General features: G+C 37.1%; 1 protein-coding gene across 5 annotated transcripts in view; it reads right to left on the minus strand.

Moving 5' to 3' along the window:
* Nucleotides 1–2,256: 2,256 nt before the first annotated feature.
* ARHGEF12 (Rho guanine nucleotide exchange factor 12) overlaps nucleotides 2,257–26,923 on the minus strand; it is an 87,074-nt gene continuing 62,407 nt past the window's right edge. For all 5 annotated transcript variants that reach the window (XM_023517286.1, XM_023517285.1, XM_023517284.1 and 2 more), the window contains 14 exons: nucleotides 25,362–25,487; nucleotides 23,628–23,742; nucleotides 22,151–22,251; nucleotides 18,318–18,395; nucleotides 17,135–17,210; nucleotides 16,423–16,590; nucleotides 15,184–15,271; nucleotides 14,574–14,660; nucleotides 14,365–14,444; nucleotides 13,843–14,073; nucleotides 10,712–11,182; nucleotides 9,310–9,626; nucleotides 7,614–7,683; nucleotides 2,257–6,289 (listed from right to left, as the gene is read on the minus strand). In XM_023517286.1, coding sequence (XP_023373054.1) covers nucleotides 6,279–6,289; nucleotides 7,614–7,683; nucleotides 9,310–9,626; nucleotides 10,712–11,182; nucleotides 13,843–14,073; nucleotides 14,365–14,444; nucleotides 14,574–14,660; nucleotides 15,184–15,271; nucleotides 16,423–16,590; nucleotides 17,135–17,210; nucleotides 18,318–18,395; nucleotides 22,151–22,251; nucleotides 23,628–23,742; nucleotides 25,362–25,487 — 2,019 coding nt within the window. In that variant the 3' untranslated portion in view covers nucleotides 2,257–6,278. The remainder of the gene's footprint in view (nucleotides 6,290–7,613; nucleotides 7,684–9,309; nucleotides 9,627–10,711; nucleotides 11,183–13,842; nucleotides 14,074–14,364; nucleotides 14,445–14,573; nucleotides 14,661–15,183; nucleotides 15,272–16,422; nucleotides 16,591–17,134; nucleotides 17,211–18,317; nucleotides 18,396–22,150; nucleotides 22,252–23,627; nucleotides 23,743–25,361; nucleotides 25,488–26,923) is intronic.

Raw genomic sequence — 26,923 nt, forward strand, 5'->3', positions numbered from 1 at the left:
GACGCAAACATTAGGCCCCATGTGGATGGCAGCTGTCAGTGACTGCCCAACCAGGTTAGAATTTATCCCAGAGGACACACAGCTTCTGGGCTCAAGCAATCCTCCCACCTCAGACTCCCGAATAGCTGGGACTATAGGTGTGTGCAGCACCACACCCAGCACACACTTAAATGAATTAAAATATAAAACAGACCACTAGATTTTTAGTATAATAAGAGTACAAAAACTTTATTGATACGATTTCAGATTCCACATTCCAGCTATCTTTGAAGAAACTACCACTCATCAAGTCTCATTATAGTATCAAGGAAGAATATCCGTAATTATCTGAAAAGGCTATTAAAATATTTCTCCCCTTCTAAAATATGTTTAAAATATGTTAAGTCCATGTAAGGCTGGACTTTCTTTATATATGTCAACATTTCACAACAGCTTGCATGCAGAAGCATGTACGAGAACCTAGCTGTCTTCTATTAGAGCAGACATTAAAGAACTTTCCAAAACTATTTTCAGTATTTTTTACTGTGAAAAATATTTTTTCAGAAATCCATGACTTATGTTAACATACAACAGGTTTACTACTTTTAAATGTTTTCATTAATTTTCTCATTTAAGTTTTCTAATTTGAATTTCTAATATGGTAAATATTGATAAAATCCATGTGAACATAAACTTCTCCAGAAAGTCTTCACTTATGTTTAAGAGTGTAAAGTGGTACTGAGAGCAAAAAGATTAAAAACTGCTGTACTGTATCATGCTACGTGCCTTTAATATTTAAAATGACAGTAGAAAAAAAACTTCTCTGTACAGATGCTGCTCCAGAGATTTCAAAGTGATTGCCAAAACGTAAACTTACTAGTGTTTTTGATCAGTATGCTTTCAGGCAGCCTCAACCCTGCGGTCACCTGTACAAAGAAAAAAGATCCCCTAAAATAAAATGCTTGTAAAGGAAATCTGAAATTATGCGCAGGTCCAAAAGCATCCTAATCAAGTGAGGGCGAAAAAAGAGAGAAGAAAGTTCTACCTACCTCAAACAATTTCAAACCAAGGCCTCCACTGATGTGCAGCGAACGAGGATGTCTCGAGAGGTGGCAAAAAAACCTATTTCCTAACTGCTAAAATCAAGGAAGATTTTAATTTTCCCTGTTTTTAATTAGTAGCAAGAATTATCCTTTACATTACAGGGGGAAAAAATTGGGAAATGCCTAGATCCAGCTATTTACCTGTAATGTTCATGACAGAAGTTACAAAATAAGACATCAAATCTAATTAAAAAGCAACTTTTTAATCAGGATAGAGCCTTTTATCTTTAAAGTCGGTATTAAACCTTTGGTAAACCTTATTGGAACTATCATTTGGCTTGAAAGAGAAGGTAAAAGGCTGAAGTCATGGCTCACAAGCAAATGCAGAGTTTTGTCTTCTCTATTCCTATTAGAAGATGGCTATCAAAGAGCAAGCAAGCGGGGATGGTGTGGGTACTCATTTGTTCCACCAGACATGTGAGTCTGTAAACAGAGCTAAGAAGACAAACAAGTTAATTTCTGCAAAGCATATATGAATGCTCTTAGTTTACAAAAGCAAAGGTTTAACTAAAGATCTTGTAAAATACTCAGCACTTTGTTATGTTTATTAGCTTTGCCAGAAGCTGGAAAACTTAAATGCCACCTCAAGAACAAGTTCAATTATACCTATATTTAAAAATCAAACTATAGAAAACCGTAGTCAGCCTTTTGAGTTGACATGGCATCCATAAAAGCCCAGTTTGGGGCTTAGGAATAATATTAAAGACAACATATTTTTCATTTAGGATAACATTAAAACCAAAGTTATCCTCAAGTAAGCCATAAAAGTTTGCTCATTAATCCTATTGAATTTTACACTTAAAAGTAGTTAAAGTGGCAACATGTTTTATATACATTTTACCAAAATTTAAAAAATGTAATATACCCCAAACCATTGAATCATGCAGTTTAAATGGATGAATTACGTGATACGTGAGTATCTCAACACAGCTATGAAAAAAAACAAACAAACAATGCATCTGCCCAGATGCTAGGGCAGTCCCAGCTGCCAGCACTGTCATGGAGGTTTATATATCACAGAGATCAACTAGCTAGTCTCACTAGTAAAGATGCTTCAATAAGCAGGAAGATGTTTGGGGGTCACTGCCAGTAAATTTGATTGCCAACTCGTCAACTTTTCTAATATAGCTTGGGTAAGACAAATCAATAAGAAAACAAAGAAAAAGTCACATACTTGGTTCCTTTAAGCTTATTTAATATTTGAACTCTTATTTTCTATTTTCCCAGACCCCAGAAAACAAAGGTTTTAGATGACCAATATTTTGTTCCAGAAACATACAGCCTTATCAGCTAATTCATAAAAGAGCTATTTTACAAAGGTACATCTGGATAATTAGAACAATAAAGTCTTTTAGGCATTTCAAAATGTGATCAGTAAAAATACATGATTATTAATAAAGTTTTTTAAAGATAGTTCCAGATTTTTCTTTAAAAGCAATTTCTGTTAAAGAGTACATGATTGTATGGTGAACAAGGAAAATAAAATGTTCTAGTAAGAAGAAGCTTATTAAAAGTAACCCACAGTGTGCACATGACAGTTACCAGTTTTGCAGCACATATGCTTAGCAGTTGGCACCTGGGAATGGCAGGGAGGGCTTCCTTCTAGGAGGGACTTTTTTTCCTACCAACTTATTATCTAAACCCCTCAGTAGCAGTGGGGAAGGCATGAGGAACCAGGCAAAAAGAACTCTTTTCTTTAGGAAAGAACACCTTAAGAGATGATGCTAGAAAGGGATAAAAACATCAGAGAAAACATGATTCAGAACACAAAAATTTGTAATTATCAGGGGCAAAAAACTAGCCAGCAGGAAGTTGACTGTGAGGTCCCACTAATTTTGTATTTTGAAGTCCTATACACACAGTTCTCAATGTTGCCCTCTGTGACATACAGGAAAGGAAATACTGACCAAAAGCTCTAGTAGTTCAAAATAACATCATACACCAATTGCAGAGAAGAGCGCTTCCAGTTCAAAATACTGAAGCCTCATTGAAATACACCAAATTTAGCATCAAAGAGGGGAAAAAAAGATCCATATAAAAGACAATTTACAGGAAGTATAATTATTTTCTTTAGCTTCTAAAAATAAGAAAAAGGTGGACTTTTCTCCTCTGCCATCATAGTAGCTCCTCCCTTTCCTCCCCCAAAAGCAAATAAAGAAACTCTTAAAGGGGGAACTCATCCTTTCTAACAGTCATTAGAAATTGTTTTGGGGAAATGAAAGCTAAAAAGCTTATGAAAAATATCTCCCATGCAATATAATAAACAGTTAAAATTTAGGTTCTCAACACCAACATACCTCAACAAGCAGTCCAAGTTAGCTGATTTTAAAGTATGCAAAGTATATGGCTTTGAAGGCAGTAATGACTTTAAATTACAGCACTTTGGGGGCTTGCTGATTTGCCTTGATTAACTCTGTTCTCTGAAAAGGAAGGAGACACTCCAAATGTAATTTCCCATTTAATACCAAAGGAGGCATTAAGCCCAGACGAGAGCTCAGTGTCATAGCAAGTCACTTCAACAGCAAAAACACAGATTTCTTGCTCTAGGAAGGTTGCTTTGTACACTACCCTTATACCCATGGAAGTAGATTTCAACTTCTAGTCACAGAACTTAAAGAAAAGTACTTTGATAGCAATCAGTCTCACTTGTGGACCAAAATAATAATAATAATAACAACAGCAACTAATTTAATCATTCTGAAAGAGACATATAATGTTAAAGTCAAATGGATGTGATTATAATGGCTAAAATGAAATAAAAGTTAAGGGAAGCCACAATGGGAGGAAGAAGGGAAGAAGTTAGGCTGGTAAGAGAAAAGAACACTCAAAATTTTGAAATCTTTTCAGAATTAGACTTCACTCTGGGGCTTTGTTTGAAAATCTAGATATGAATTTATTTGGAAGTACTAGAGCTAAGTTCAAAGTATTTTTCCAATTAACCTTATAAGAGTTCTAAAGAGACATTAAGTGGTAGGAAAAGAAAAGCAAACAATTACTCAGGACAAGATACTCTCTGAGCTAGAAAAGAAACTGAAGCTTTGCTAACCTAGAAGCTTCATAATTGAGTGCTAGAGAATTATGTAATTACCCTGTAGTGTCTAAAGTTAAGGTGAAAGTTTTATTATGTTTACTTTTCTCCTGATTAACTGCCACCTGGTGGCGTTCGAGTCAAGTGGCTATAGGTGTAACCCTTTTGGATAGGCGTGACTACATTATTTCTAGCAGCACAATATAACCATTTGGTTTTTATTTGTTCCTCCTAAGACATATGGAAGTTCCAAGTTTCAAGCTTCATTTATATATCAGTTTCTGCTACTAAAATTTTTAATCTCATTCTGAGTTAAATACTTGGTTTATGACTAAAAATATAATTCTAATTTATAGATGAGGTCCAAAGATCCAAGTTGATCTACCTAAAAAAAAGAGATCAGTTTTGAAAGGACAGAAACAGGAATCTTTACACACATAAATAAGCTTGTTAAGTTGTAGTGGTGTTTGTAAAAGTTGGTGGGAATCCTTACCATTTGGGGTGAGAAAAATCTTTTTTTAAATTGGACTGCAGGAAAGAATCAAACATCCTGGCAACCCACAGAGTTCAGAGGGCACTACATGTGAGCAATGGATGAACTCCTTGTTTATTGACAGAATTTACAGATTTCATTTTAGTTGGCAAAAATACTCCAAAACATATATACCTAATGCACAAAGAAAACCACAGAAAGCCAATATAACTGGAGTTCTCAAGTTACAATTCTGAAATATCCTCTGCAGGGTGCTGCCCATACTACTAATTGTTCTAGAGCAGGCAGTTACCAACACCTTGCCTCCAGTATCCAGTGTATGTTCTGGTCTGCAATTTTTAAGGTCATTCACGGCCCAGTGTGGAAAGAGCTACAGGAGCAAAGTCAGAGGAAGTGCTTCTGGAGATGGTGTGAGCAGTTCTGCCTCCGCCACCACATCTTTCTGCACTCCACCCTTGGCTCCCTTTTTGACTCAAAGCCCTTTGGCACCATCAGTGCAAAAATTAGAGTCAAACCTCCAGGTACTAAAAATTTTACTGGCCTTATAATCAGCAGTACCCGTGGCCAGTGACAGCCATGGTCCGACTCAGCAGTGATTCAGTCAGATAACCTTCCTGAACTCTACTCCCATCCCACCCTTCCTTAGCAACCCCCACCCTACCACCACCGGAAGCATTTCTATTTGTTTGTTTTTACTTCCTGCTCAGTCTGCAGGGGCAGTTTTTCACAAGTGCCGATGTCTAATGTATAATTATAAAAATGAAACAATACCAAGAATAACAAATTTATAGTCAAGAAAATAAAATTTGCTTTCCTCTCCCTCCCAAATCCCAACCCTCAATAGAAAAGACAACGACAGAAGAAAACACACCCATTTTCGAGTGCCTGCTATTTAGTGCACTGAGGTTCCTGTTAGTGGGGGGTTGATCCCATCCCGCTAGAGAGAGGCGGCGCTGGCCTCAAGGTGGGAGGAAGCCCAACTACTCTCGCCCACCACCGGGCAGCACACAGCTCAAGTCCTGCGCTCCAAAGAGCCACAGGGCAGATACCAGAGCCTTGAGGTGACCCTCAGAAAAGCAGCCTACCAGACAGTAGAGGGCATGGAGTAGAGTCTCATGAAGACAGGATGCTCCTCCCTCCCCCTTCCCACTTCCTCCACTCAGTCACCTCTCTACCCCACCTCCTAATACCCCATCCTGACCTCTTTGCTTCAGGAGCAACTGATCCTTGGGTGTACTAAATACAAAGGGCTAAAACTCTCACTACTCAATTAGAACAAAACAAGGCAAAATAAAAATTAAAATGTGCTTTCAAATACGGAATGAAGTCAAATAAATACATCTGATTTTCTCTTTTCCTTATGTCTAAGTACAATTTCATATCCTACACCCAAAGCTCTATACATTTGGTTTTTGTTCTGAATCAAAATGAATTTTCAATAGTGAGGAGAGTAGAGTGAGAGAATGGATATTCCCTCACTGACAGACTAGTGCAGCTGCCACGCTGTGAAGAATTAGTCCCGCTCTGGGCACCTTGGGACATGGCTAACCCCAGGTGGTTCACAGGCAGATCCTCCGTCACACACTCTCTGCATCCACACTGGAGCCAGGATGTGATGAGACAAGGCCGATGCTCAAAATCCAACAACCTGCAGTCACCTCCAGGACACACGGCTCTAACTTTTATCTGAGAAGAAAGATATGTAGAAATCACGTTAAGAAAAAAGGACCATAGCAAAGAATACCCATGAAAATCTGTGGGCATGGTTAAATTTTTGTTTCTGAATCAGAACAGCCCCACTCAAAAGTAAGCACAGATGAGTACAACAAATTGCTGCACTGAACACAGAGCCACCTGCAGTCCAGGGGAGACACTGGCCTCACTGTCAGGGGAGGCAAGTATAACAAGACCTAAGAAGGCCCAATCCTCCATGCTAGGGAGTCACAGTCGCACAAGTAAATCTCATGCTGAATCGCAGATTTACCAGGCTTCCCACTGCTCTGCCTTCTGCTTTCAAAAAAATGAAGAAAGAGAGAAGAGAGAGGATGGCAAGGCAACTGAAAACTGCAGTTAATCTTAGAGAAGGAAGAGTCAGCAAACGAGAGCCTCCACTTGATATATGACATTTAGCAACAAAACAGCTTTTAAAGTCATTAAAGAAATGGAATCTCACGTTTTCACCTTAAAGAACAGTAAATCATTTCATTCAGTGTACTGTTCAAGGCAGGATGATTCTAGAGTCTATAATTACAATTTTTATTTAATTTTTTAATTTTTAATTATTATGGGTACACAATAGTGGTGTTACCTTTATTGAATATGTGTAATGTTTTGATAGAGGCATACAATGTGAATTAATCAAATCAGGGTAAGTGGAGTATCCACCACCTCAGGCCTTTACCATGTCTCTGTGTTAGGAACATTTCCATTCCACTCTTTTCGCTGATGATAGTCACTGTGTTGTGCTATCAAATATTGCTCATTCTATCTATCTCTATATACATTTTTTTTTTTTTTGGAGACAGAGTCTCACTTTGTTGCCCTTGGTAGAGTGCTATGGTGTCACAGTTCACAACCACCTCAAACTCTTGGGCTTACATGTTATTCCCTCAGCCTCCCAAGTAGCTGGGACTACAAAGGGCTAAAACTCACCCACCACAACACCCGCCTATTTTTTTTTTTTTTTCGAGACAGGGTCTTGGTCTTGAAACTGTGAGCTCAGCAATCAGCCCTCCTTGGCCTCCCAGAGTGCTAGGATTACAAGCGTGAGCCACTGAGCCCAGCCCATCGATATTTTTGTGCCCACTAACCAATCTACCTTATCCCTACCTTCTCTACTACCCTTCCCAGCCTCTGGTAACCATCATTCTACTCTATCTCGAAAAGATCAATTGTTTTTAATATTTATCTCCCACATATATAAGTGAGAACACCCAAGATTTGCCTTCCTGTGCTTGGTTTATTTCACTTAACAGAATGTTCTCCAGTGCAATCCACAATTTTCACGTACCTGAGTGCTTATCTGTGAGGGCTGATCCAGCCAGCCTTTGGCAAAGAATGGTATAACTTTCCTCCACCTTCTGTAAAATAAAACCCATAGGTTTTTTATTTGAATGTCATGAAAAAGACAACTTTTAAAAACAGAAGAGAAGGCATATTTACTTATTTATTCATTTTTCAGAGACAAAGTCTCACTCTCTTGCCCAGGCTAGATGACACTGAAGTGATCATAGCTTAGTGCAACCTCAAACTCCTGGGCTCAAGCAATCCTCCCACCTTAGCCTCCTGAGTAGCTGGGACTAAAAGAGTATGCCACCACACCCAGCTAATTTTTAAAATTTTTTTGTAGAGATAAGGTCTTGCTTTGTTGTCCAGACTGGTATTGAACTCCTGACCTCTCAAAAGTGCTGGGATTACAGGCATGAGCCATCACACCTAGCCAAGGCTTTTTAATATTGCTCCCAAATTTCAACATAAACATCATTAAAATTTTTGTTAATGAGAAGAAAAAAGTAAACTTTATTTCTTTTACTCATTTCTCCTTTGAATAATGTAGAACTTTCCCATGTAAAAAGAATGAAAAGGAGGTAGCCTGTAAAGGAAATTCTTCCATCCCTAGACATCACCATGAAAACAGCTGCACATTATGTGGCACGAAATCCAGGCATGTTGCACATCAAGATTACATATATGACAGTGGTCCCGTAAGATTATAATGCTGCATATATAGAAAACTGATACATAGCACTTGATACTGGCATTGTAGAGTAATGGTGCTGAGACATATGGTTTTCCATATTTAAAAAGTGTATATATGAATAAAAATATATATTCCATCTAGACTTGTGTAAGTACCGTCTATGATGTTTACACAATGACAAAAATGCTAATGGTTTCCCCATTGTTAAGTGACATGTGACTGTTTATAAGAATTGACTGGCACACAATCACCTTTTAGACATCTCATCAGCCACAGAATGATACTAAATATTGTCATAAGAAGAGGGGAAAATCTAGCACATGAAGTTAAAAGAGAAAACTAAGGGAGACTACTCTTTATCTTGAAAAGCTAAATGATGCCATTGAAAAAAAACTGTTTTGAGATCTAACAGCTATGTCTATTGATGGGAAACCTTAAGAGAGGGTCCTTCTCTCAGATATTGCCACACAAATCAGTTTTGAAATAGTGACATCTTCAATTACGAATATACAGACATCCCATTCATGACCAGGTTTTTAGATTACAGGAGCCACTGAAGCCAATTTCTATTTCTCATAGCAGCTGGGAAACTACCAATGTCACCAAATGAGTCACAGATAATTAATAGGTTATACAGCAAGTTACAGCAATTCCACACCTACATTCATAATTATAAACCCCATCTACCTCACACCTTATTGTTCATAGCATCTGATGAAGTCCAGCCAACTACCTCAAGCATTTTTAGGTTCTTAAACTTAGAAATCCACACAAACGCAGAGTTTCTAGAGTTACAACTTTCTGTACTCTAGTGATCTGTCACAAGATAAACAAAGCCAATCTCAATTTTTTACCCAAGCTTATTTATAGATAATGGTTAAAGAACACAGACAAATCTAAAATCTAAATAACTTTGCTGACATCAGCATTTCAATCATTCCATACTTCCCCTCTGCAAAATGTGTTTCTTATAATCAAGTTCCAAGGATGCTGAAGTATGAGGTACCTTTAAGTGTTCAAGGTCAGCCTCTATCTTATGAATGTACTCCATGATCTGGCTTTGTGAATCTACACAAGAGGAGGGACTCTGGATCTCAAAACAGGAATCCTCCATAGCTCCCCAGCGCTGCTGGACTAGGAATTCTGGGGTGAATGGTGAGACTGCCCCATCAGAATGAGCATTTGGGGGAGAATGTGGCTGCTGGTGGATGGAGTCCGTAGAGGAGAGGCCTGTCATGGGTTGCAGGGTCAGTGAGGAAGCAACCTCTTCATCTGTGGAACTCTCCTGCACTGTGTCATAGCCATCAAGGATCAAATAGTTTCCTATTGATAGAGACAGAACAGTTTGATAAGATTAGTAGTGTCATCAGACAATAAGAAAATAGAGATGGTATAGTATGCTGACAACTTGAAAAGCTAAGGAGAGGAGAAAGTCTTATTTCTCAAGTTTTGTTTTAAGTATGTAAGAATTTTCTCACTTCAGATTAAAGCTAAACTCAGCAAACTTGCCTAGTATTTATGAATAACTTAGTAGTAACATTTTAAAAGTTGAAAGCTGGGACTGAGCACAGCGGCTCACACCTGCAATCCTAGCACTCTGGGAGGTCGAGGCAGGTGGATCACCTGAGCTCACAGGTTCAAGACCAGCCTGAACCAGAGGTCTCTAAAAATAGCCAGGCAGTGTAGCAGGTGCCTGTAGTCCCAGCTGCTTGGGAAGCTGAGGCAAGAGAATTGCTAAAGCCCAAGAGTCTGAGGTTGCTGTGAGCTATGATGCCACAGCACTCTACCGAGGGCAATAAGACTCTATCTCAGAAAAAAAAAACAAAGTTTAAAGCTGGAAACTACAAAGTCCCTATTTGATCTTGCTACCACTTCCCCTGCCAAAAACCTCTCTTGCCTCATCTCCTGCCTGGGTTGCGTAACTCCAAAAGCTTGCTCTGATGGCACAGCCCCTGCTTCCCTCTGCTGTCTGCTGGAATGCTCTGCTCCTACGTATCAACATGGCTTTCTCCCTTACTTCACTCAGCTCTCTGCTCAAATGCTACCTCATCAGAGTCCTCTTCCCTGGTCACCATGCCTGTCCTCACTACCTTCCGCCCCATTAGTCTGACTCACTTTGCTTCCTAGTACTTTTTTCTGACTTCTATTTGTTTGTTTACTTATTTACCACTCCTCTTTCCCCTACCAGTAATTAGGCTCCATTAAGGATAGGGGATTTTTCTGTTTTATTCACTGCTATCTCTCTCATCACCTACATGAAATGTGGCATAGAATTATTTACTGAATAAAGGAATAAATAAAATATCACACACACACACATTCTCTTAGATACCAAAACAACATCCATTTCAGCATACAGAACAGTTAACAAGGATTAAAATCAAAATTTAAATGTAAAAAAAACTTGCCTGAGATGCGTAAATTAACATCCTTCTCTTCCTTTTTAACTCCTCCATCACCTTCTGATGGATTATCATCACTATGTGCTTCACGGGCATCAAAAAAGTGCTCTCCACTCTCATCAAGACCCCCTTCTGGTTCTGTGGTAGGCATCTCTGGGGTCATAATCATGTGGTCCATTACTAAAATGTTACTTGCCTGGCTATCTTGGGATGCCAGTACCACTGAATCCCGTGGAGCAGAAGATTCAGTTGAAGTCCGTGGACTATCACAAGTTGCAATGTCACCAGTTCCAGTTCTAAAAGGCATCTGTTCTTCACCAGGATGATAGACCTTAGCATTTTCAGAGGTCTGGAGTCCACTGTCTGCCTGTACCCCCTGAGAGGCTGTCCTATAACTTGGGAAATGTTGCCAATCTTCCTGAGTGCTCTTCTCAGTCAAACCTAGCTGTTGAATCAGCAACTGCTTCAACAAACCCACTAAAAGATTTCAAAAGAAGGAAAAAAGGGGAAAGAAATAAAGCACATTCACTAACCTTAGATTGCCAGATTTAAATTAGTTAGCTAAATTACCAATAATCTCTAAATGTAAGGGCCTTGGAATAACATATAGCCAAAAGATTTATTTCACACAATCATTTGGGTTTTTGAAAAATGAAATAAAGCACTATTTTCTAGAGCAGTGGTCTCCAACCTTTTTGGTACTGGGGACTATTTTCACAGAAGACAATTTTTCCATTGGTATGAGGGGGTTGGTAGAGCTTGGACGGTGATATGAGCCACAGGGAGTAGTGGGCAGCTGTAAATACAGATGAAGCTGCTTCACTGGATGGCCTGCCACTCAACTCTTGCTGCACCACCCAGTTCCTAAGTTTCATGGAAGATAATTTTTCTACTGGGGTGGGAGTCGGGGCAGGTGGAGTTCTGCAGCCCCGCCAGTCCTAACGGCCCAGAGATTGAAGACCACAGCTCTAGGGAAGAAGTAATATTAAACTACACTAGAAAAGATCTAAATATTCTGATTAGGAAGATATTCCTTTTTTGAATACCTATAAAATTAATATCTTGCCTTTATTTTTTCTTCTACATAACAGAAACAATACCCCAAAGGTACTTTTTAAGAATGTTGAGAAAGCCTGTGTTAAGTTTGACCAAAAAAAAAACCACCTGCTTTTTCTAGTAGGTATTATATATACATAGGTATTATTTTTTCTAATTTCATTGAATGTACAGAACATTTATTTTATTATTTACAATAACATAAAGAATCTCCCTAAATGGTGAATAAGAAAATAAAACTGCCTTGGAATAAAACTTCAGCGATTTAGTAATATGTATAATTTCCAGGAATAAGGAAATATTCACCAGTTTTTTAAAAATTACTATAGTAATGGTATAGCTTCTTTGGGTTGTTGAAAATAAGAACCAATTTAATTTTGAATGTACAAACTATATGCTATGAGGTCACTCACACAATGACAGATTCAGAAGTCTTTGAGATGTTACTTCAAGAGAATCTAGACTAAATTAGGTTTTAAATAACCTGTCCCTTCTTTCATTGCTGGCTTACTGTCTGTCCTGTTTCCTTAGGCGATCAGTGTCCACATAAGTCTGAGTCTCTGACGCTCTGTGCTCCTGCTCCACATTCATTCCCTGAGTAGGAATTATCATGGCTTTTCTCCTTAACCACTTCCTAAACTTCCAGCCCTAAAACATCAACTTCCTGCTAGTCATTGCCTTTTTAATGGCTTATCATTCACTACCTTAATCTTCACATGTCTTAAAACTGAACCCATAATCCCTGCCAAATAAAAAAAAAAAGGACAAAATAAAATATGACAGAGATGGGGGGAGAAGGTGGTGGCCCTTTTCTGACTCCCATCTGTGACAAGAATATTAAAATTATCTCTAAATATAGCACAGACTCCATAGTTGACCACCTCCTTATATTGATCTAGTTTTCAGACTGGACATATGCCACATATACTCAATGAAAGGAAACTCCTTCTGTTCACCACCTTGGATGTTGACCAGCTTGTTACAACCCTTTGGGTAATCAACTTACAGAGGTTCTACTGCATTCCCTTTCCTTTGTCCTCATATTCAAACAGGTCAATTGTCTTAAGCATTTGTTGATTCTTCACTTTATTTTTATTCCTTGTGATACCCGTCTGGTCAAATCCTTTTAGCCTCAAGCCAAGATGACTAGAATAGTTTATTTAGTAAGTGCACTACTCCAGATCTCTCTGTACAAATCCTTTCACAGTTCTCAGTGAGATAAATCTTAATTAGCCTGGTTTAAAATGGTTCCCTACAAATAAAACAATTGTTTTCAGCCTTTTCCCCACTTCAGTACATCTGGGAAATGTGCTCTCATCCCATGTGTAAGAGTGATTTTTCAACCAGGCCGGGGTTGGGGTGGGAGGCAGCTGTCAGTGTGTCAAGCACGTTGGTGCGCACACACACACGCACACGTGGAGAGCATAGGCCACTGTGGAGAACACTACATTCTCCGTAAGAAGGCTAGAGAAATATGCGTAGTTTGGAAAAGCCCTCAAAACACTAAGATATGCCATCCTCAAAGTCCAAAGGACCCGATCTGGTATGCACAATTGGAGACAGCAAGGCTCCACTCAGCACATGCTCTGCCTTTCCAACCTCATCTCTCACACTCCTCTAACTTACACCTAAACAGGCCAACTGATCCACTCAGTGCTCTTTGAACACCCTCAGAGTTTTCTGCCTCTGTGTTTTTGGTCCTACCATTATTATTATCTGAATGGCTTCCATGCTTCTACAAAGCTATCTGAATCTTACCTTTCCTCAAGGTAATCATCCCAACCCTCTTGTTCTTCGATGCCTGCCTCCCTTCTCTGGTCACCGCAACTCAAATCAATGTTGACATACCTGCATTGTGACTATCTGCATGTTAATGTAAAAAGGTTGGTGAGGGTGGGGGCAGGGGTTTCTACCATTACCCCAACTAGACTACTGATTTATTTTCTCATTTTTATTAAATCTAAACCCCCAACTATACTCAAAACAGACTGTAAATTTCTTAAAGGGAAAAGTCATAGCTTATATATTATACAACTCTAGTATTTCACAAGTATCTATACTAAGTTAGGAATAAAACTTACAATTCCTTAATGCATCCAACGCCCACCGTTCTTCTGAAACAGACAAGTGTGGATCTGGGATTGCAATCTGATAATTTATTCCAACTTCCTTCAGTGTTCCATCTGCATGCTGCTCCTTTGCAAACTGTCTCTCAGCCACAAAGAGATCGCCTACCTCTGATTTCCCAGAGGTATTCAGTGAATGAGACGGAGGTTTTGATATTAAGTGAGATTCTAATCCCAAATCTCTGTCTGTTCAATGGAAAAAGTAGAGTCTATCTTAACAAAACTGTTAACTTTTAACATAATTGGGGGGGACCCACATAAACTACAGAGATCATCAGTTAAGCAAAACATATAGCACTTAGAAGAGAGTTACACTGACACACAGAAGGCTTACAGGTAAAGTCTGTAATACTGAGTAGCAGGTTTAGCAGGACCTGCATAAATTATTATTAAAGTCTAAACCAGTATTAATTTTTCTTTGCATTTTAACTGATAACAGAGCATATTCTTCCAGTTAAACTTATCAGGTAAGTTTACCTGGACTCTGCAGACCAGGGACTGAAATGCCATGATGTTCTACTTTCAATTTTGAAGGTTCTTCTTCATCATTGTCTGCTCTGTGGAAGAAAGAAAACTGTCAGTTTCATGAGGTACCAAACATCACTGCAACAAAATCAAAAAATTATCCCATTTTTTCTCACCCAAAACACAAAGTAAGTCCTACTCGACTGCAAGGGAATACTCACTCTCCAGGTGGTGACTGTGGTAATGGAATGGGCTTTGTGGACTGCTCCTTCACTGATGCAGCCATTCGACAGATTAGGTCCTGCCAGCTTCAAGAAATTTGAAAGCAATTCAGAATGAAAAAAGGAAAGGAAAAAAGAAATGCCCTTTAAATATAGTCAGAAAGCAAAAATGAAAACAAAGCACACAAACAAACCAACCAAAAATCAAATCAATGAAACAAACAAACAAAAAGAAAAAAACACTCCACTGTGCCAAAGAGTATGTTTATTTTGGCAAACACTATTAGGGGGAGATTCCAAAACTATACCTCATAGAAAAACGTAACAACATTATGAATGTATTACCCATTAAAAAACTTCATCTGGCATTTCTGAGGATGTTGTTCTTTAGAAAATATACTTTCAATAGAATAAAAGCAAAATTAAAGGCATTAATCTAAAACGGAACAAGTTCTTAAGAAGAATATCTCTAAGATAACATAAAGGAAGTGTTTGGTTTCTATATAATTTTTGGTTTTCAGGGTCCTATTATAAAAAGTAAAATTAAATTTACAGAATACTATACTTGAGACAATAAAATATTAGTTAGGGCAAGGCAGCTAATACATACACAGTCTTTTCAGAAACTGTCTGTGCCACCAGTTCATAAATTTGGGCTCCATTGTCTGACATGGAAATGACGAATAAAGCTTTGTTATCTGGAAAAAACAAGACAAAAATTACCACTACAATCTAAAGAGGCCAAATGGGATGTTTCTAGTGTCTTGGGAATATTCTGCCATCTTAATCTAGATAAAACATTATGTATGTTTACTTAGTAAAAATTCACCAAGGTATACACTTAAAATTTGTGCAACTCAAGGTATGTGATGCTGTCTATACTTCCATAAAACAAAAACTATAAAAATTAGCACTGATTTCACAGTAATTTATTAGAAACAAAAGATGTATAAAATCTAAATTACTAACTAAACTGAATGCTACTGCTCTTTGCATTTATTTTAAAGTGCCCTGTTGCTAAGTTGTTAGCTAATAATGTTCAGTAAATGTTGGAGAAAAGAGGTCACAAACTTATTTCATCACCACTGAAGTAAAAAGTTTTAAAAGAGATCATTGTTAGTACAGTTAAAATATAACCTGCCAACTTAAATTGATTTTTTAAAAACACTCCTTCTTCAGTTTTCACTTTCTTTTTTTTCAGTTTTCACTTTTTTTCACCAAATAAAAAAAATACTACCCTAAAAGGAACACTTTCCATTGGGATTACCTCAGTACACTTTCTTGGTTTTTTGTTGTTGTTGTTTTGTTTTGAGACAGAGTCTCACTATGTTGCTCTCGGTAGAGTGCCATGGTGTCACTGTTCATAGTAACCTCTAAATCTTGGGCTTAAGCAATTCTCTTGCTTCAGCCTCCCAAGTAGCTGGGACTACAGGTACCTGCCACAACACCCAGCTATTTTTTTTTGTTATTGTTGTTATCATTGTTTTTAGCAGGCCTGGGCTGGGTTCAAACTGGCTGGCACCCTAACCACCGAACTATGGGCACCAATCCACTGCATTTCCTTTGTTGGTACTAAGTATCTATCAACAATGTTAACATAGAATAAAGACCAAAGTAATTACATAAAAATTTCTGAATGCAGAATATCAGAGAATTTAGACATTCTAAATGATTTGGGGGTATAAACCCTTAATTTACCTTCTAAGCAGTAAATAAATTTAGTTTAATCTGCCTAAGACTATAAAAGTAACAAAATTCTATGCCACTTGTGTTATTTAAACAGCACTGAGTATTTTATGCATCTTTGCTGTAAGTCTGGAGATTAGTATCCTTCAGTAGACATACTTGCCTGTTGCTACTTGTCGAACCAACACTGTACTCAACTTAATGACCGGGCTGAAAGTGTGCTTGCTGTCAGCTGTAGATGCCAGAATCTTACTATGACACCTTAATACCAGTCTATCATCCTGCTTCTGTAATAATACAAGAATGTCTTCCAGGAGCAACGTGTACAGATCTAGAAATAAAAATACAGGAAAGATAAGTACAAAAATTGCAATGTGCTTAGTAAACTTTAATTGAGATATGTTTAATAACCTTTATAACAAATCAACAGAGAAGTTAAATCTAAATTTAAACATTGGGATTTGTTATTATCTTTTTAAACTTCAATTTTTAATAATTTATTTTTGTTGTATTTCAACAGAGTGGCAGTCTATGACAGACAGGAAATGAAAAACAACAGTTCCTTACCACAGACAGTTTGAGAAGTTCTGACTTAAAGAAAGTTTATAAAGACTCAGAATGAAAGAATCATGGAAACAGAACTGAATCATGGCAGAGTTTTCTGATCCCTAAATGAATATTTAACACATTTCACATGTAACAAAATAACAAAAGCAGATCATTTATAAATGTACAAACACCACAAAGTAGCACTACTAACTACTGTACATGAAGACTGTGAATGGTTCCCTCTTCCTCTTTTTGGCACAAGGAAACTTTCCTATTCTTTCTCTTTGTCTACTCTTCCCAAAATTGACAGAAACTATCAGACCTACCAATAGTTTTATCTCTATTCACCTTCCAAACCAATGGACCTTCATGAATCATTTTCCTTTTTGTTAAATCCAAATTCTGCCAAAATAAAGAGAATTATACACAAATTATTTCCAAGCACTCACTGAGATAATATTCTATACAATTTAGTCTCTTTTCCAAGAAATTCTTAATATAAAAGATACCATTTATACTCAACTATCACTATTGCTATCTGTCAGCTTTTGAAAGTTGAATAAAGACTGTGTAAAAGTAATCTGCATAAAATTTTCCAAAAAGGACAAGGTATCTTGCAGAAAAACATTCAAGAGCACTATCTTTCAAACCTCACTCCAATAATAATAGCTCATGAAAATCAAGGTACAAACATTCGGCCACTAGATTCTCAACATATCCCTTGATTTTTCTGTGAATAACTGGATGAGGATGATATACATACTTGTCTACAAAAGGCCCCCGAGTTCTAAGGGTCTAATTCCAAACAAAGTTCTAAAGAACAGCACTCAATGTGAAAAATCCATGCTTACTCAAAATATTACTAACTTATCAAAAAGATAATCAGCTTTTAGTCTTAGAAGCCTTAGAAACATCTCTTTCTTTAGAAGTTAAGGGAAATAAGCATTAGATGCTAATTACATACAATGCAAAAGTCTATTTTAAACAGCCACCAATTAAACCTGTCAAAACAACCATCAAGAGAAATGGTACCAAAAAAAGACTTAAAATCCTAAAAAGTTAACACAAAAGCCCAGGTACCACAATAGGAAATTAGTACATATTTTACTATCATTCCTGTAATGGTTTCAACTTTTATGCTTCATGAAAAAATAATTAGTATCTTGCTTTACCTTCTGATTTGGAAAGTTCTCATAGTAAACAGTCCTACTTTTATTCCAACTGTAGAACACAATAAAATTACATTTAATAATGTAATAACTAGTGTTTCTTAGTCTCCTGCCAAATCCTGTCAAGTAAAGTTACAGTTTCACATAAAGTATTATTCTACTAAAAGACTAAAATCATCTTCAAAGAGATCATTTAAAAGGCAGAATAAAATCATAAATATAGATCATCTATTATACAAGAACTCCTTCAGGTGATATATATTCCTCTGAGATATTAATTACCTGCAAGTCTTTATTTAGTAAATTTTATTTAAAAAATTATCATTAGACTATCTCTCACCCTGAGCTCTTCAACATTTGGGTACTCTGACAGCTTCAGATTGGAGGTGTCAAGGCGGCGCTGATAGTCTTCTAAGCGCTGAAAATTAGACAGAGGATAGAGTCCAGGTTACTGCTTTGGCCATCAATGACCTCTCTGTTCCTAAATCAAATGGATGTTTTGAATCTACCTTTTACTAAGCTATTTGCACCACTAGACATGACTGAGTTCTCACTCTTTCTTGAACTATCTCTTCTGTTGGCTTTAATGATAGTACACTCTCCTAGTTTTCTTAAAACTTCATTGGGCTTTCTTTCTCAATCTTCTTTCCAAACTCATTGGCCTCTAACTAACTTACATTTATTTCCTGAATATGTAAATCATGCACACAATACCAAATTCAGAAGGTAATATAAGGCACACAACAAAGTCTCCCTCTAATCCTGTCCACCCGTCAACCCTCCACCAATTTTCTCTAAAATGCAAACACTGATATTCATTTCATGGATATCCTTTGGGAAAAATTCTATATAAATAGAATATGTGTGTGTATAAATAGAATACACGTGCGTATAAGTATGTTTATCTCTGTGTATGCTGTCTGTATATACACAAGGTGTCACAATAAGTTTGTGAACTTATACTAGAAAAAGTCCTATATAACTCATTGCTCAATATACTATGGACACCTTTGAAGTTCTCCCTTTAAGAAGCTATGCACCACCAAATCAAAATAAAGAAATAAAAAAGAAGCTATGCACCAATGCCAGTGCCTAAGTCACCCTTCAAGGCAATTTTGGAACTCTATTTCTGGAATGACTATCAGAGCTGTCATTATATAAGATGTGACAATTAAGTTTGCAAAAAAGTGAAGGATAGACTAAGTGCCGGCCGGCACTGGTGCATAGCTTCCCAAGGGGAGTACTCAGAAGTGACTGTAGTGATACTCAGCAATGACGTAGTACTTTTTCTAAGATGAGTTTGTGAACTTTACCGTCAAATGGCCTATATACTATTTTAACACAAGATACAGTAGTTTTAATATATTTATGTATGTCTTTTTGTGTGTATGTGGTGTGTATATTACCTTAAAGATAGTTCCACATTAACACATAGTGAGCTATCTCATTTTTTTTAATGGCTGCATAGCATTCAGTTCTGTAAATGAACTATAGTTTATTTATACCTTACTGATAGACACTTACGTTACTTCCAATCTTGTCCTCCAACAGACAATATTGTAATAAAATGGCCTTAAATATATTCCTTTGTACACCTGTGTAGATATAGCTGTTTCTAGAATCACTGGATCAAAGGGTATATGCTATGTGCATTTTTCCCCAACATCATAAACACTTCCAAATACACAGAAAAGTCTGAATGCATATACTGAACAACTATATACCCACCACCTATATTCCACAATTAGCATTTGTTATCTTTGTTTCATTTTGTATCTATGCATCTATTCATCCCTTCATCCATGAGTCCATCTTATTTTTTAGATGCATTTCAAAATAAATTGTAAATAGAAGTATACTTTATCCATGAATACTTTAGCATGAATGACAAAGGAATAGTTTTTTTAAGTGAAATTTACATACATTTTAAGTGTACCCTTCCATGAATTTTGACCAATGCATACACACCCATGCAACCTGAACTCCTTATCAAGATATGAGATAATGCCATTGCCCCAGAAAGTTTCCTAATACTTCTTCCCAGTTGGTCTCTACCCCCACATACTCAGTAGCAACCCTTTCCTGGCTTTTTTCCTACCATAAAGCCATTTTACCTGTCTTAGAAGTCTGTACAAATACAATTACACATCTGTACGTTTTGTGTCTGGTTTCTTCTGCTAAGCACATCTATGAGGTTTGCCTGTGCTGCTCACCTCAGCAGTTCATTCCTCTTTATCACTGGTTGGACTCTATTTTGTGACTACCACACTTAGTTTAATTCTCCTGTTGACAAATTCTAAAGCTGCTTCTAGTTTTTGGCTACTATGGATAAAGTTACTATAAACATTCTTTTATAAGTCTGCGGGCATATATCTTCATTTCTCTTGGGTAAACCACTTGAAACAGAATACTTGAGACAAACAATAGATGTATGGGCATTTACATTTTTATTTTTTGCAGTTTTTGGCCGAGGCCAGGTTTGAATCTGCCACCTCCAATATATGGGGCCAGCACCCTACTCCTTGAGCCACAAGTGCCGCCCGCTATTTACATTTTTAATTTAGATAAACAGTTCCAAATTTCCTCCCGGGGCTTTATTTATCATTTTACACTCCAAATACTATGTTTGAAAGCACCTATTTTCAGGGCCACCCAGCGGCTCACACCTGTAATCCCAGCACTTGGGAGGCCAAGGCAGGTGGACTGCCTGAGCTCAGAAGTTCAAGACCAGCCTGAGCAAGAACAAGACCTGTCTCTAAAAAATACCCAGGCGTTGTGGCAGGCACCTGTAGTCCCACCTACTTGAGAGGCTGAGGCAAGAGGATCACTTGAACCCAAGAGTTTGAGATTGCTATAGAGGGTGATCAAGTGAGATTCTGTCTCAAAAAAAAAAAAGTACCTATTTTCCTACAGTCTTACCAACAAAGTTACCATCAGACTCAGCTCCTTAGAAATTACATCCATGCCCATGGACTCAATTAGCCTCCACATAATTACAATCTTAAATTTTTATCTTCAGCAAATTCCTCTTAAAGAAGGGCCCATATAGCCAACTACATACTGCACATCTCTACCTGATATCCCAAACTGAACTCACCATCTTCCCCATAAATCTGGGGCTTCTCTACTCATGTCCAAAGCAAAACAGAAACCTAGAGATGTATTATTGACATTACCTCTCCTTCAAATCCCTCTGCATTTCAGTCACTAAGTCCTATCGATTTTACCTTCTAAACACTTCTCTGATTTCTCTAAGCTACCACCACCTATCCTGGACTGCTACCATAGACTACTAACTGGGTTCTTTCACCCTCTATCTTCCTCTCTTCCTCCTTCAACTCACTCTCCATAGAGTAGCATGAATGATTCTTTATACAGTGAAAATCTGAAAACTATATTCCTACACATCTACAATGAATTCCTAACTGCTTATCTCTAACGTGATCCAAAGGGCCCTGTAGGATTTGGTCCTGGCCTGTTTTACCTCATTTTATTCCACTCTCACTTTGCTTTTTAGTCAAAATACACAATAATCTAATTTTTCAGTCCTCAGACTGTGCTTCCTTTTATGTTGAGACTTTTGTACATACTGTCTCCACATCTAGAGCTGCATCCTTGCACAATGATTTCGTTCATTTCCACTCATCCTTCAGAGATTAGCCCAAATATCAGTTCCACATGGAAGCTTTGTCTGACAGCCACCATCTAACACCCCCAAACTAGGGCAGGCCCCATAGTTAATACACTCACAGTATCCTGAAATTCTCTTTCACAGCAACTATCACAACTGATACAAAATACAGCACTTGCACTACAATCCTTTCAAATGCCTTCCTGTCCTACTAGAAAACAACCTCAATGTAGGCGGATACTGTGCTTATTTTCTCAAGCACTCTGTACTCTTTGCACAGCATATAGCAGATGCTCCAGAAATATTTGCTGAATGAATAGATGATTGAATGAGCAAACAAGCAGCTTGAGATGCTCGAAATTTTAGAAAGTCAAATACAAATCTAATATTCTACGCAAGTTGATCTGGACCCACCTACTAAATGAATGGTTAACAAATGTCCTAGCTATCAATCACAGTGTGAATTACTATTTTATAGATTCCCGGTAATACTACTTTCATATTCTCTATCTGTCATCCTGTATCTTATTTTTCCTTTTTACCTGTTTGTTTTCTGCCTCCTTAACAGCCTGATTCACATAATTTAAGATTTGTCGACAATGATCTGCAGCTTTCTTCACCTTCTCCCTTTCCATTGGCCATTCTAAATATGGGCAAAATGGAGGAAATTAGAAAAAAAAATATATATATAAGCATATAAATGATATTTCATTTTATTTCACCAGTTATAAGAACATACTAAGACCCTGTATACCAAGCTATAAACTATGGCAGAGTCTCAATTCAGGTAGTGTTTGGAGAAGAGAGACTTTTTATGGCAGTACTTAAAACATAAATTCTAATGTTTAAAAAGATTACCAAGGTATAGTACCCTAAATCCAGAAAGTTTTGTTTTACATAAAATATCAGGACTATTAAGTTACACATTCCAGCAAGCTGGTTTCATTCACTCTGTAAGCTACATAAATGGGAATCCCTTCCCCCCGTTATATCATAGTGCACAGACTACATAAATATGTCCAGTGAACCTACTAAAGCAATATTTTTTTGAATAAAAAAATTCATGATAATTCCGAAACAAGTATCTTGAATTTGTGATTATACTGTATTTTAAAAAAGAAAACAAATTATACCAGTTCTATCATGAAAAAAAGGAAAATGTATGGAGGTGATATTCTGACTATAATATAAAGAATATCAAAATATTTAAAATTAAAATCCTCTGAACAATTTAACTATACTGAATAGATACATTAACAATACAAAAATTAGTGTGTTATGACTGTGAACCACATTTATTACCAGCTACCATAATTTTAAATTTCCCAATTATGCAAATTCTCAGACACAAGAAATATAAGTTTAATTGCATAAAATGATTAATGAAAACTAAGTACAGGGTTGGTTGTTTATTTTAAATTCCACACGAACTTTATGGACACCATGTATAAGAGCCTAAAACTCAACTGAGAAATTCAGATTCACTTCACATATCAAAACAGGAGAGCTAAAATGCATTAACTTTGTTTAATAAAAGGATATTTATAGCATTTCAACTCAGTATAAATTTTCTTCAAAGCAAGTATGATACAGCATGCTAGAGCAAGGATGGGCAAACTTTTTCTGCAAAGGACCAAATAATAAATACATCACATTTTGCAGGTCAAATGAATTCTGTCACATTACTCAGCTCTGCTGTTGTGGCGCAAAAGTGTCCAGAGACAGTATGTAAACAGATGAGCACAGCTGTGTTCCAAATAAAACTTTATTTACAAAAACAGGCAGTGAGCCTGATCTGACTCACACTCCATACACAATCTGCCAAACCCTCTGACAGAGCTACTAATGAAGCACAATAAATTAGATAGCACGAGGAAGGTTAGATTGTATCTTAGCAGAAAATCTTTTCATGCTATATGAAATCCAACTCAAGACACCAGAATGCTGTGAGATATTATTTAGCATGGCATGTTTCTTGTTGTTCCTGATCTTTTTGGTTTCAATGAGAAAATGCTGTACCTGTGTATTTGGCAATATTATCCAGTAGCAGTGGGTACTTAGTAAGCCTTTGCATTTGGGTAGGAATGATATCTTTTAGTTGAAGACGACGACACAGTGGGTTACTTTCAGCATCCTAAAATTAAAGTAAAGTAAGTATATACGTAATTCTTATCAGAACTACAATTCGCTAACATATACCAAGTATTCACTATATAAGTGTCTACTGCATCTCTTCTGATTATTAAATCCATCTTTAAAAAATGCCAAGACATATTATTACCACCATACTATACTTTTACTTTCCCCTTTAATTACCTAATGAGGGAAGGAAGTCTGTCTGACTAAACGAATGGCATACTTGTTACCTGTTCAAGAAATCCATACTCTACTCTTAGTCTTATTTTCTTGTATTAAACCAGCTTTATCTTCACCTATTCAGAAAACCTAGGTACATTTTCCTTTGACTGGCATTCCCATCGAAGTTAGTTAGCTAAATGTGTTATCTGCCATTCCAAGTTGGCACAGTGATCACCAGTCTGGTGAAATGCTACCTCGTATACTAGGTGTCTGCAAACGTTTAATAAAGTGCCAGTTAGCAAACATTTTAGGATTTGCAGTCCACATAGTCTCTCTTACAACTATTCAACTTTACTGATTTAGCACAAAAGCAGCCACAGACAATATATAAATGAATGAACATGGCTCTGGGTAGTAAAGAACTCAAAGATGGCCTACAAGTTTCCCATCCTCTGGTATACACACCCTGTATAATTCCATGCCTTTGAGTCTAGATACAACATGTGAATGAGTATGATAGGATATTGTTCCTATAATTAGGTTACTATCAGATGACTTCAAGTTAATGAAAAAGGTAATTGTCCTGGGTAGGCCTGACTTAATCAGAGGAGCCTTTAAAAGAACTCTGTGTCGAAGAATGGCATTCTCATTGGCTGAAAAGAAAGCCAACATCCACCTTTGAACTGCCCAATGGGGCCATATAGCAGAGAGACATAGGCTATTTCCAGGAGTTGAGACTTCTTCCTAGCCAATAACTAGCAAGTAGATAGGAATATCAGTTATACATTTATAAGACAAGGAACTCTGCCAACAACCAGTGAGCTCAGAAGAGAGCCCTGAGCATCAGAGAACTACAGCTCCCACTGATACAACCTGGTCAAATCTTGAATAGAGGACCCAGCCAAATCATAGTCATACACATAAACCACAAAAAATGTGAGATAAGTTTTCATTGAGTGGCCACAATTGTGGTAATCTGTTATACAAAAATAAGAAATGAATACACTCTATTCCAATAAAACCTTGTTTATAAAAACAAGGAAAAGTCTGGATATGGTCTGTGGGCTGTTGTTTACTGACCGTTGACCTACACACCACTGAGTACTCTTCGGTGAGTGTAACTGCTATTAAATTCTTCCCTGAGCAGGATACAAGCCTATTCTCATGCTTTCACAATATTCTTTTCACAGAGCGTATGGGTTGTTTCCTCATAAAATACCATGGCAATGTGTGGATTTCTATGTCAACTATTTTAAACTTGACATACATTTTTTAATATTTACCATCCCAAAATCATCTTCATACTTCCCAGTAATTTAAGAGAGAATGTATGGCTTTAAAAAATGTTAACACAGATGTAATCCTTGTAAAAGTCTTAGCATTTGCCCTGTTCATCCTATGATTAATTAAAAATTTGCTTTATTTTTTTTTTCTTACATGACTCACTCAACTCACTTGCACAAAAGTGTGAAATCGAGAATCCTTTTTCTGACGAGACTTGATCATTTCCAGGGCAAAAGGTTGGTTACTGCAAAAGGTAGCAGCAGCATGTTTCAACTTCTCCTCTCCTGGTCCGCTGAACTGTGCCAAGAGGGCAAGGAAGACAATGGAGGATGAGAACCTGAGCTTATATACAGCGAGGCACAACGAGAGACACCAGGAATCCTGTAAGTATTCTCAACCGACCAAAAACACAGAACTGCATATCTATGTAGATTACCAATGGCTCTCCATGAAAAAGCTTTGACCCTGACACATCCAGGCCTTTTCTGAACATACTCAATGGTTTCTTGCTTTAGCCTACCACAACCTATTACCTTTCAGCCTATACCACTTCTAAATTACATTAAAAAGGCTGACATTTGGAGAATATGAAAATGCCAAGAGACTAAGATTACATTTTTATTTCCTTAGCTCCCGACACCTTTATAAAAATTACCCCTAACTGTTCTATAAAGCAAATCCTTGGGATACCAGCTTTCTTTCCTACAACTCACTATAAAACCCATTGCAACTATGATCAGGTCATAACTTTCCCAGGTTGAAATAAAATTAAATTACTGCTGCTTCTCCTGTGCAGAGGCTGGAGCTGGCCTGGAGGAGATCCATGACCTTAAGAATTTTTTTGCTACAAATTACACTTCTTACTAGTATTTCATTTATAAATTTAAGTTTGCATATGCCATAATTTTAAAGTTTCTGATAGAACACCTAACAAGCACTTAACTCACAGATGCTCTTATAAGTCAAACAGATCGTTTTTGAATACCACCTTCATATTTGTAAATAATTGCTTTATGGTTTACAAAGAGGATTTCCAAAGCCATATTTCCAAAAGTTTTATATAAAGGCATTTTGTAAAAAGCTGTTTTGTAGTGCATTTGTAGGTAAACTTAGAGTATACATAGTGGCATTTTAATCAATCACTCCAACTTTGTATTCTTATTCTATTATGAATATGACACTCAACAGGTATAAAGATGAGAGTGGCAGCATTTTTGTCATGTTAGTCAATCAATGTGTCACACAAAGAGTAGCTGGGTTTTTGAAAGAAAATAACTCCCTCAACTTCAAGTAGTCCTACAGTACTGTCACAAGTAATTTCAGATGCTCCTCAATTATGATAGAGTTGCAATCTCATAAACCCATCATAAACTGAAAATAGCTTAAGTTAAAAATGCATTTAATACACCTAACCTACTGAACATCATAGCTTAACCTACTTTACCTTTAATGTGTGCTCAGAACAGTTACATGAGCCAACAGTTGGACATAATCATCTGGTTACACAGTACATTATACAGTACCATTTGTTCATCCTCGTGGTCCTGTGGCTGAGTGGGAGCTCAGGCTCCCTGCCACTGCCCACATCACAAGAGATCAAAATTTTTTAAAGAAAAAGAAATAGTGACTAATTCTCACATAAATTGGATTTAATTTTGACTAAAGTACAGTATTTGAATAGTAATTTTTAATTCAACTTGTTAATGTGTTGTTTAAGATACTGCATCCTCATT

The sequence above is a fragment of the Otolemur garnettii genome, unplaced genomic scaffold (genome assembly GCF_000181295.1).
Source record: "Otolemur garnettii isolate 467f Iridium unplaced genomic scaffold, OtoGar3 scaffold00108, whole genome shotgun sequence".
Classification (NCBI taxonomy): Eukaryota; Metazoa; Chordata; class Mammalia; order Primates; family Galagidae; genus Otolemur; species Otolemur garnettii.